We start from the raw sequence: 13,020 nt of genomic DNA, 5'->3' as shown, positions 1-13,020 counted from the left end.
CAAAACCTTTGTGTCCTGTCAGATGTTAAGTAATCAAAGGATGGAAAGGCATGCATACTTATGCCTAATTCCAACAGCAATATCCATTTTCTTTGCTAAAGTACATTGATAAGAATATTCAAATAGGAATAGCTGTATCATGGGCTAGAAAAATTCAAATTTTGGATCATCCATCAGTGCCAACACAAATTTGGGGGTTTGATTTATGGGACTAATGATCAAGGTGTATAGTGTGCAATATACCAACTGTTATACCAAGCATAATGAAAGTACAATAACAAAATTCCCTGCATCATTAAAAAGAAATAAATAAAATACAGACTTTATAATTTGTTTAATTACATGCAACCTAATAAAAAAATAATGCTTTCTGAATAAAAACTGCTTTATAATTTCTTTGTTTTTAATTCCTAATTAAGACATTTAAAATGTTATTGGTTTGAGTACATGAAAAGTAATATTACCTTTCTGCATGCATTTCTGTTTTCAGTTTTCAATAATAAAAATAATAATGTCTGAACTACTTGCCATTTCAAACTTAGTCAAAAACATTTTTGTAACTACTCTTAAGACCCTAGCAACTTACCAGTGTCTGTCTATTTATTTAATTCAACATTGTATTCGCCGTTGACTAGTTAAATTTTTCCAAATTAAAAATAAATAAATAAATTTAAGAAGAAAAAAGAACGCCGAGAGAATAACGTTTAGTTTAAACATTTAAGTTTAAAGAGATGTTCTTTTTGAATCACCAGCAGTATTTGCTCATTTCTGTTCTAAAAACTACATACATTTTCAGCTTCGTCTTTTCGGTGTGCCATGTAAGGCCACTGCAGCCTTTCTCGAAAGGTAAACAAATCCTAGTAAATATGGCGCATTTAATAATATATCGTAGAATATCCAAATATGGTAAAGCAGATATTAGACTGGTCCTTGTATACACGGTACCTGGCGGTATCTTTTTTTTTTTTTTAAATTTGACTAGGCATATCTTTAAATGGCGATTATTTTCAACTTATTTTGTTTTGTTAGTTAATAAATATTCCTTGAAAAATTCGTAAAGAATCGCTCCATAAATAACAATGCAATGAAAACTATGTTAAACGCGTCAGAATTTCGGACGCTGTAACCGAAGACTGTGAACCGGTCTAAGCCGAGGCAATGTCGCGTGCAAGGAGATATCAATGAAAGCGCCACCTTCTGGGAAAAAGATGTGTTTTAAGCGAGAATGATTATCATGCCGCCGCCATTACGACAGTCCATGGAGATTTTCAATTTTTATATCAATATTTTGTAATGAAAACCAAGGTACACAACACTAAACAATCATGAATAAATATACTTGGGTACACATGTTAGTAATAAATTTTAAAATCAACAAATAACATTTTATTTATACTTAAAATGAATAAAGATGCCGACGTTGCCCTACACTTAAATCAGAATTTAAAAAATGAGTTATTTATTCCACTTTAATTTATTTTTACATCTTTAAAACATATTTATCTTATAATAAAGTTATATGTGTAACATATATAGTTCATATTATTGTTTTCAAATGTGAATTTAAATCCTTCATGACTTAAAAAAAATAAAGTATGTAGTTTTAGTTTTCGTGTTATGTAAATTCTGATTTAATTTGAAATAAATCATTCATACCTGGTTGATGTGAATACTCCAGTCTGTACACTGTCATCACATTACTGTTCCTGCTTGTGGTGTACATAACTCCATGCTGGTCATCATAGAATATTCCATAGGGCCTTGATGACACTGTGTGTATGGTCACTAGTTGACCGCTGTCTGTCAGCTGATGAATGATGTTAGAGTACCTGTCACACACGTAAATGAAATTCCTCCTATCAACCATTATTGAGTTCGGTTTAATTCCATCATGTTGATACAGAAACTTTGGTGTGTGTGGATTAAAAATATCAAATGCATACACACCTGTAGTAGTGTATAATGAAGTCCGACACGAGATGTAGACAGTGTTGTCTTTGACGGCCAAGTGACTAACACCAAAGCCCCTTTTACAGACCTTGTGAGTTGAGTCTACACGTCCATCTGTAAGGTTTACAACACACCAGTAAAACATGCCGTCCAAATTCCAACCGCTGACAACGAGTTTGTCTGAATTCAATTTTGCCACTGAATGACATTCAATAAATCTTGTCATTACATTTAATGTTTTGATCCGTTTTATGTCATGTATAGATTTCAATGACATGATTACAATCCTACTGTCATACAGACACACAGCAACTTCCGTCTTGCTAATAAGACAGACACCAGTGGGACTGGACTCCAGTTTGTGTGATGTAAACAGTTTGCCGTCACGGAGTCTGTAAAGATGGAGATTCCTCGCATTCCAGTCTATGACCAGCAACTTGTCTTCTGTCACCACAACGCCATTGTAGTCGGGTTTACGGCCGGCTATGGATAAAAATTTCAGACGTAAGGAAACGGAATACACAAAATACAGACATATATACTTATAGTAAACAATGCAAAATAAACGTGTAAACATCTATACACTCATTTCTGACCAAAAACAGTAGTCTACTATCCTAAATGTAGCCACCACCACCATTATCGTAATAGTCGTATTATTTGTATTATTATTGCTATTATCATAGTTGCTATTTCATATTGTTTTGCAACTACAACAACAAAAATAACAACAACTACTACTAATAATAATAATGTCATAATGTTCGTATCTGCAAGGAATACACTTAATGGATTTTTTCAGTTAATAACTTTAATAAGTCACTAATGAGTAAAGTGAAATACGTGTTGTTGTTTTTCACTTTCAGTCAATAGATATATAATATTTCCTTCAAACGAGTGAATAACGGATATCTTTCATATGGTGTTAGAAAAACTCTTTACTTTCACCAGGGGCGAATCTAAACAATAAAAAGTTTTCGCCTACGAGATAAAATATATCCGTTATTCACTCGCAACAGGCAAATATGTATACCTGATGCTCAAACCTACTGGCTTAACTGAGAAAGAAAAACAGTAGTAAATAAACAGTAATCGAGTAAGATATTTGCTACTTAACACTGATATAAATATTACATGACAACATGCTTGACTTTAAAATAAACTGAAAAATAACATCGGTCAAAGTAAAGGAGGGATAAACAGGTGGCAGTGAATTTACATAAATTTCAAGTAACACATGAGAAGTTGACATATGTGATTTATGGCCCAAGTATCAATATGAAACATCATGATGTGATAGCCCAGCGTCTATCCCCACCCTAAAAAAATCATCCTCTGGGTCATATCATAGAAACTATTGAGAAACCCACCCTATACGCATAATACACACTTATTCGGCACGAAAAGACAAATTTACACGTACAACCAGCATTTACAACAATGGCCAATCCCTACTTATAAAGAGACTTCATCCTTGGATAATAAAATTGGGAAATATTCAGAACCTGGCGTTCTTGAGAAAGGAGATTGATGTTTGTAACTTATTTCGACCAAACAGACCGCCCCTATTCTAATGGATTTATTTTGTGACCTTGCATGATATATTGGAAACCACTGAGATCCACACCAGATACCTACAGTACGCATGAAAACTCAAATTAAAATATGCAACCGAAATAGCCCTTACTCCAGTAGACTTAGCTCTACACATTTCCCACCTCATAACCACATATAAATGGCATAACGTTACTTGCTGGCTATAAAAGACACATGTAAAGACAAACACAACTAATGTTTGCATATAGGTCAGTTCTTATTTACGGGATCGAGACCTACACATTATTAGGTTCAATTTTCAGGCTTTCTGTCAAAACTGGAACAAGCTAAGATTATGATAGATGTTTAACATATACAAAATTCAAGCTATTGATTGTTGTTAGGTAAAATTACCAAATAAAATCAAATTATCAAATAAAATCTTGCACAAGGTATGACAGTAAACTGAAACTATATTTTCTATTTTAAAGAACCAGGGAAAAATTACATGAAGGATAGAATGTCAGGCGAATGATGAACTAAAAATTATTTAAAAACCCGTGAACTTTTTCTTTCGAAAATATAAAGAATCTGCATTCATTTAAGGAACTAGTTAATGTCAGTGAAAAGAGAACAGTTACTGAAAACACCCGTTTACTTCTAAAAATTAATATAATGGAAATAGGTGTAGAGAAAAATATTTTCTTTTACTGACGGTAACACGCAGTCCTAATATTACCCGTGGAATTTAAAACAGTAGTTTAACAAAATATATATAAAAATAATCGATAAATATATAGGATATATCATCCTCCAGTATTTGCCAATGATGTTCAGCATTTCATGTATATACTACCCTGACTACTTCAAAGAAAAGTCCTGTTTGCATGTAAACTTCTGTACTCTCCATGATTCCTGTCGTCTGCTACAAAATCCAGCTACGCGTTCCTCGTAGCTCGCGCTTCATTAACATTGGGCGTCTCTCAGCGCATTAATACACAACAAACGGTTATTGGAGCCTCCGGGCCATATTGCATCAAAGGTTAATAACCAAGAACCCGACTATTTGCCGGTTTAGCCTCGCTCCCAGATGCTCGGTAGTTACCGACGCTTTTTCAAAAATGGTGGACGTCTTTAGTAGCACACTTCGAACACGGGTTTGTTCATACCATCCCAATAAAAAAATTGATTTCGATTGTTCATCATTTATGTTATAAATTATAAAACTGCACATTCATGTATAGAATGCTTATGTTGCACAAAGACCATAAAGTGTGCAGCTCATGTGAATGTTGTCAACGATTTCAAATTTGCTTCCTGCAAAGACCGGTTAGATTCTTATACCCTTTAGACGTTTTTGCATGTATTAAATGCCTTTAACATTTTAGTGACTTGGGCAAGCACAGCTACGAGAATATCTTAAAACCACGTGCTGTATTCTAATAATAACTGGAGTCCCTGTGGCTAAGTGGTGCCTTTTTACACAGGCATTTGATTCCGGGGTAAACTAATGTGTACACTCACCAATTAACAGTTAATTGGTGAGTGTAAACATTAGTTTACCCCGGAATCAAGTGACTGTGCCTTTTTACAACCCTTACCATTATTGTACTTTGACTTCGTTAAGTTTTATTCCAAAGAAATTTTCAGTCTTCCCCAAATGAAATCACTTAAAGTATTTTCATATTTATTTAAGTTCATGTGCAAATTGCATCAATTTTAATCAAGGGAGACCATTGGGATGACCCCAGGTGGCTGAGTTACCTACATAGCTCTCCATTACCGATCATTGCCGTCTCATCTGTGTCCATTTAGGTATGAATCTCACTTGACTAATGTGGGTATGTGAGAAATCATGCCAGTAGCTTTTGGTTGGTTAGTGGGTTTTACCAGAGTTTATGAAATGAAATTTAGTAGGCATATTTACAACATGCAGATAATCTGATTGGAATTTGAAGTCATTGTAGCAATTCATTTCATTTTAAAAAATATTATTGGACATTGTTTAATACCAAAACCTTGTTTTCCCATTTACATGTAAGCAATCTATCAACAAAAAATAAGAAACAAAAACAAAAAATAAATTTAATCAAACCATGCAATATCAGATATTTTAGATATATTCAGTAGGCATTGATATCTGTTTAAGTTCAGGTGACTCTTTTTCTGTCAATAATTTTGCACACCTATTTAAAACTTTTAATTACGTTAATTTCAAGAAAACTTGCTTACATGGTTAATCAGCAATTGCTTATGTCAGACAATAACATGTATAAGCATGTTGTGTTAATATATGAATGGCCTGAATAGGTTTTCATGCCATTAATAATTGTACACATTTAGTAAAATATTTAATTTGACTTTTTTGATAATAACTGTTGGCACCATTTAAAACCAAATACTTGATGCAGGCAAGGTATATATGTTGGTATACATAGGTGGATTAATTCAATAGATTTTATGTTATCGTACCGAATTTCACTTATTTTACTTTCTAGGAACAAAAATGTTTCCCTTTGGGCTGCAAAATCAGCATATGTATGCTACACTATTAATGACATTCCCTTAACTTCACCTTGGTAAATGTTTTGTTTCCATGTATTAAGTACCAATAAAGCAGAATGATATTATTATGTGGCTAGCATGGAAATATATTTTTTTTTTTTGTTCCAAAACAACTTGCTTCAATTTCACCAAATCGTAAGGCTATAAAATCATTGCTCTGTTAGATGAATGTATTCTAAAACATCCCATGATTTGGGTCATTTAAAAATCTTTGTTATATATATATATATATATATATATATATATATATATATATATATATATATATATATATATGCACCACACGCATTATAAATGATATGTAAATTAAAGTGTTGGTTTTAAGCAAATTCATATACCAATACTGTTAGTATATCAAACTGAGAACCGCCCCTGGCAATAATATGCATATATAAACATTCTCGCGTAAATAAAACAGTGTCCTATTAAATCTAGATCAACGATGAATTTCCACACATTAATCATTAGTGATGTATGAAAACAATGATAAAAAGGGTTAATAATCCCGTTTTCTAAATAAATTTAAAATGAATTGTTGCAAACAACCTTGAAATGAAGATTAAGTCAAAACCATTTGAAGCAGAAAATGAAATTTAGTTGGCATATTTATAGCATACAGATAATCTGATTGGAATTTGAAGTCTTTATAGCAATTCTTTTAATATTTAAAAAAAAAATATATTCTTGGATTTTCTTTTACCAAAGCCTTGTTTACCATTTACAAGTAAGCAAGCTATCAACAAAAAGAAAAAAAGAAAATTTAATCAAACCAGGCAATATCAGATATTTAGATATATTCAGTAGGCATTAATATCTGTTTAAGTTCTGGTGACTCTTTTCTTGTCATTTAATTTTGTACACCTATTGAAAACAAGTAATGAGACTTATTTCAAGAAAACTTATTGACATGGTTAATCAACAATCACTTATGTCAGACAAATAACACGTAAGCATATTTTGGTATAGTATGTAGATGACTTGAATAGGTTTTCATGCCATTAAAATTTGTACACATTTTGTAAAATGTTTAATTTGACATTTATAACCAAAAACTATTAGCTCCATTTAGAAACAACTACTTGAGGTATATATATTGATATACAGATGTGCATTACGTTATTATACCAGTTGTTCACATATTTTACTTTCTAGGAATAAAAATGTTTCCCTTGGAACTGCAAAATAAGCATTTGTTTGCCACACTATTAATAACATTTCCATAACTTCACCTTGGTAAATGTTTCCTTTCTGCGTATCAAGTACCAGTATAGAAGAATGTCATCATTATGTGGGTAGAATGGAAATACATTTTTTCTTCCAAAACAACTCCCTTGAATTTCTCCAAAGTGTAAGACTATGCTATCAATGCTCTGCTAGATGAATGCATTCTAAAACATCAAATGATTTGGTTCATTTAAAAATCTTGGTGTGTTATACATACATACCACATACATTATAATAACATGGCATTTAAAGTGTTGGTACAGTATAAAGCAAATTGATATACCAATACTATTAGTATGTCAAATTGTGACCTGCCTATGGTGCAATAATCCAAATATACAAACATTCTTGCGTAAGTAAAACCGTGTCCTATAGATTCTAGATCAACGATGAATTTCCACACATTATTCATTAGTGACGTAAGAAAACAATGATAAAAAGTGTTAATAATTCCCATTTTCTATATACATTTAATATGGTACACAATTTCATTGCAATACTTTCTGCTTTCTGATCCACCCTCCCCTGTCATGCATAATAGAAAAAGCTATGAAGAAATCTGGAGTAGGAGAGAAAAAGGTTTAGAGTTGGACAAAAACCTTGGAACTGAACATACTCCAAGTAATCTTCAAGAATATAGTTTGTCGTAATGGTGTGTATGCACTTTCTTTGGGCTATATCTAGTGTTCATAAAATCAATGAAACAAAGTTGCAAACCCTGTTGACATTGTATGGTAAATCTCTCGGTTACGTGGTACATATACTGTGATGTATTTAATGACGTTGTTTTGTTGTTTTTGTTTCTTAAACCTATTATAATATATTTGAACAGAGTGCTGGTTCATTGTAATTTACGCCACCCTCCCAGGGAAAATAGTTGTAACATCACTAGGGTCTATGACTCGACCTTCTCAGGCAGTACAACTGTACCATCACTAGGGTCTAAGACTATTACTCCACCTTCCCAGGAAATACAACTGTACCATCACTAGGGTCTAAGACTATTACTCCACCTTCCCAGGAAATACAACTGTACCATCACTAGGTCTATGACCATGACTCCATATTCCCAGGAATTACAGCTGTACCAGCACTAGGGTTTATGACTCCATAGTTGTACATGTAGTTGTAGTTGTTGTAGGGTTTAATGCCATTTTTCAGCACACGATAGGCTATACATGGCAGCCAGTATTAATGTTGGAGGAAGAACCCAGGAAAACCCCGGAAAGAACCACCGACCCACGAGAAGCTACTGGCAAGCTTTCTCACATATCCAGATTAGCCGAATCCAAGACTCGGACCCACGCAGACAGAGGTGAGATGGCAGTGATCCGTAACGAAGAGCGCTTTAGACCACTCGGGGCCCCTATGACTCCATACGGAATACAACTCTGCCATCACTAAGGTATATGACTCTGACTGCTAAACTGAAGTCAGCAGTGACTTATTGTGCCCCTGTGACTGTGCAAGGTTTGAACAGAGTACTGTTACATTGTAACATGCTTCCCCCTTCATTGTTAATACAACTGCAGCATCACTAGGGTCTGCAGTTCTTGTGCCATGCTTGTCTACATGTTGGTGATAGCTGCAACTCATTAAAGTCCAAAGTCTAAAGTTGGAGACATCTATAAAAGCAAGTTAATTATGTGGACTTCTTTTTCTTAATTTTTGATTATTTAACATTTCCATTTCTTTTTTCTTGTTGCTTTATTTTACAGATGATTTTCTATTTAGGTATGAAATTAAATGTTTAAGTCTTCAACTTGAAATCAGCATCACAATAAGTCATGCAAATTACTTTTAATAACTTGCACATTTAATACTTTTCATTTTAGATCAATGAGCTTTGGATATTGAGGAAACTTAGTGAACAGACCTATCAAGTGGAACACATGATCATGTTTAGAATAGGTCACACAACAACATCGTTTGCACAATTGCTGGCATTTTTATTAATATATATTTTCACATATTTGTCACTCAAATTAATTATACTGAAAAGTAATGTATGAAACTGAGAAGAAGACAAGTTTATCTGTGCCAATGGCCTCAAGGTAGATTAGTTTTTAGCTAATTGTGTTACCCTCTTTAAATAAGGTCATTATTATTATTATTATTATGGGCCAAGCAAAAATATTTTCCTGGGTTTTTTGTGTGCATTGGACTGTATTTTCAATGTAGAATTGTATTTCTATATATAAGATTAACATTTTAGGTATAGGTCTATTTAAACCTAGCAGAAGTAATACTGACTTTTTCACTGCCATTTCATTTTGTGAATGAACTGTATCAAAGCAACATAATCTACAGTATGCAATAAAAGCAAATGTATAAAGCATCTATTGTTTTTCCCTTATTGTTTCTGTCCAAATGATTGTTAAAATTATCCCTCCGTAAAAATCACACCCTTGTTCATTGTTTACATAATGCATAGATAATAATAATAATATTGAGGACTTTGTAATGTGCCTAATCTTTAGAAGCTCTAAGTGCTTTACACCGTTAGACAACACCTATAAGAAAAAACATAATAATATTATTACAAAAACAAACACCATGAAATTAGAAAAACATTTTTTTTTAAAAAATGCTGAGAATATTTCAGGTAGGAAACATTATTAGGTCTTTAAGTTTGTTCTTGCAGTCAAAATAAGTGAGTTTTGAGAGCCCTCTTGAATGTAATCACTGTGTCTTTGTAAGTTCAGTGGGCAATTCATTCCATGTTGCTGGGCCTTGGTATGCAAAAGAACGCTATACATGTGACTTTGTTTTCATAGTGGGAATAATGAGTATACGATTGTCAGAAAAGGAGCGTAAGAAACTTACTGGTGTGTACACATGGGTGAGATCGAATAGGTATGTTGGACTAGACTCCGACAGTGAAACGTAGCACAGAGAACAAATTTTGTGTTTGATTTTGGATCGAATGGATAGCCAGTGTAGGGTACAGAGCAGCGGGGAGGTGTGCTCTGATCGTGGTACTCTAAGTATGATCCGAGCAGCTGTGTTTTGAACTTTTTCAAGTTTCTGGAGTAGATATTGAGATAAACCAGATGGAATTGAGTTTTAGTCCAGTCTTGAAAGTATTAATGAACACACAAGTGTTGTAATGGCATCAGCTGAAAGATATTTGTGAATTGACCAGTCAATTGAAATTGTGGTGCCAAGCTTATCTCTAATGGTTTGTACTTTGTCACAGAAGAAATCTGCAAACATGTCTGGAAGGACGATTGGAGAGAAGGTAGTTGCAAGTGGTGTTGATTTGTTCCTTGACATTAGCTTGTTAGTAATCTCAAAGAGCTCCTTGCAGCTGGAACTTTCCATGATCTTAGTAGTGTAGTGGGCTGATTTCTCTGCATGGACTATATTTGTGACATTCTTCCTAGCGACTTCATATATTTGCTTATCTATAGTGAGTCTGGTGGAAAGCCAGAGCCTCTCAGCTTTACGGCGGTCTCTTTTAGCAGTGCGAAGCTGGTCCCTAACACTGCTATACCATGGAGAACACTTTTGAATTGATACTGTGTACTTGATAGCTGGGGCATGTTTGTCAAGCAATGAACACAGATAGTTATCGAGTTGTTCTGCTGTAGGAGGTAAGCAAGTTGTTAGGTTATCTTGGATGTCATGCATTAGTTTGGTTCTATTTATCATATGGAGGTTTCTCTTAGTAGCAGATAAAAGTGGAGGGTTAGGGACTGATACATCAAGATGGCATATAATGCAGAGGTGATCTGATGCAAGGTCATGGGATACCAGGGAGGACTGTAGAATGTTATCATCAGGTCTATGAAGAAACCAGTCTAAAATGTGACCATGTTTATGGATGGGTTGGGGAACTGACTGTTTGAGGTTGAAAACATTAATCGAATCTATGAGTTTCGATGTATTTGAGTTTCCGGGACAGTCAGAGTGAAAGTTGAAATCTGCAAGAATAATCAGGTTGCCACCAATCGAATTTCCATAGTCCAGAAGATTCGAAAACTGCTCCAAAAAGAGAGTCAGCCAGCTTGTTTTTTTCTAATAGGAGGAGGGCGGTATAGACGGGATAGACTGTTGGCTCTAGAGCCAACAGTCTATCTACAACAGTCCTGCAGGACAGCTTCCAGGGTGGCAGAAGGAGAGGTAGACAGAGAAAAAAAGTGGACTGACATCATCATAGAATGGACAAGGAAAAGGTTTGCGGAGACACAGGCATTGGCACATGATCGAGACAAGTGGAGGGAACTGGTCAGATGTTCAGCAGCACAGTGACTCAACGACCACTCTAGGTCATGAGACATGATGATGATGATGATGATGATGGTATAGGCAGAAAAAATGGACAGACCTTTGCTCCAGTGTGCGTGTGGCTTGGACTAGTTCAAACGATGTGTGGTCGAAATTGAATGTTGTGGTGGAGTTAAAACGTTTTATCATGGAGTTTTTTGTGATGACAGCAATTCCACCTCCGCGAGAATTAAGGGGGAACGACTTGATGGAGTAACCAGTGGGTGTTAGATCCGCACACTTGGCTTCATCGCATGATGCTTTTAGCCATATATACAGATATAAAAACAAACGAAAATTACTGTTACGTAAACCATTTTGTGTTCTGCAATACAAAATAGGTTCAATATAGCACTTTGAACGTGTGAACGAGATATTGTCAGTAGATAAATATAACAAAACCGTTTTTATTTTTTAACATACCGAATGCCATTACAGTGTTCCAGAGCTTCCCGCTAATTTTAAATACATTCCTACGTTAAACAGTTAGAACACAAAACGATGCAGTATTAGATCTAAAGTTTCACATATTTTTTTCTCCAATAATTTTATTTCGTTTGCATCAGGGCATATAAATTGCGTGATCATCTACGCATCGTCCATCTTGTTTACATTAGATACAGGGTTCGTGACCATGTTTTAGGAAAGGTCAAGGCTGATCAATGCTTCTACCAGTTGTTAAAGTACGACAGGGATCCAGTCTACTTGTCGGCTCAGATGCTGTTCATTATGACGTCATCAGGACATACTGACGTACAGCCTTCAACCGTTTAACATAGTCAGACCTGTGTTCCATCGCCGCAAGAAAATAATTACTCGCTGATTGAACCAAAGAATTTAGAAAAATCTTACCATTCTGCAACGTAACCACTGTAGGCACCATATGGAATCTAAGCTAAGTGTGCTGCATTTTTCAAAGGGTGTGATTTTCTCCAGTGGTATTTTATTGCACAATTCATAGTACTGTACTGTGATAAGTATACTCAATGGAACCGAATGTCAGGGCAATGGGGTTATCAAGTGTAACGTACACTTGTTTATTTATAGATTGGTTCTAAACTTTAACAAGAACAAATAACTGAACTACCGATTTACGAGCTGGGTATCGAAATCACTGAGGAGGAACGTTTTAAAAAATGTTATCATTATCCTCGTCGTTATCAACATTGTCAAATTATTTATCAAAATAATCGTCACAAGAATAACAGTACCTACATCATTGCCACCAAATTTTTATAATCGTTATCGTTGTTAATATTGTCATGTACGATGCTCGTTATTTCTATTATTTATGTAACGTTGCGGTTGTTAATCTTATCCTTCCTGTGTTTTCTTTATGTTTGAGGGGTGGGGGTTGGGGCTTTCAACGGCTAACCGACGCTTTCTGTGTTATGCAGTTTTAAAATGTTTCAGGGATGTTTATGATCAAAGGCATGATTTGTGCACCATTATTTCAAATATTTAAATTTAAAAAAA

At 34.5% G+C, this 13,020-nt stretch overlaps 1 protein-coding gene across 7 annotated transcripts in view; it reads right to left on the bottom strand.

Moving 5' to 3' along the window:
• The window catches only part of LOC149788700 (uncharacterized), a 129,836-nt gene that overhangs the window by 103,255 nt on the left and 13,561 nt on the right, over positions 1-13,020 (bottom strand). For all 7 annotated transcript variants that reach the window (XR_016424205.1, XM_089974791.1, XM_089974786.1 and 4 more), the window contains one exon: positions 1,657-2,433. Coding sequence is in view for 6 of the 7 variants with exons in the window: in XM_089974791.1 (XP_089830917.1) it covers positions 1,657-2,433 (777 nt within the window). In the remaining variant the exon portion in view is untranslated. The remainder of the gene's footprint in view (positions 1-1,656; positions 2,434-13,020) is intronic.

This window comes from Sinohyriopsis cumingii, chromosome 11 (genome assembly GCF_028554795.1).
Source record: "Sinohyriopsis cumingii isolate HCF-2022 chromosome 11, ASM2855479v2, whole genome shotgun sequence".
NCBI lineage: Eukaryota > Metazoa > Mollusca > Bivalvia > Unionida > Unionidae > Sinohyriopsis > Sinohyriopsis cumingii.
This window is presented reverse-complemented; position numbering and strand designations above follow the sequence as displayed.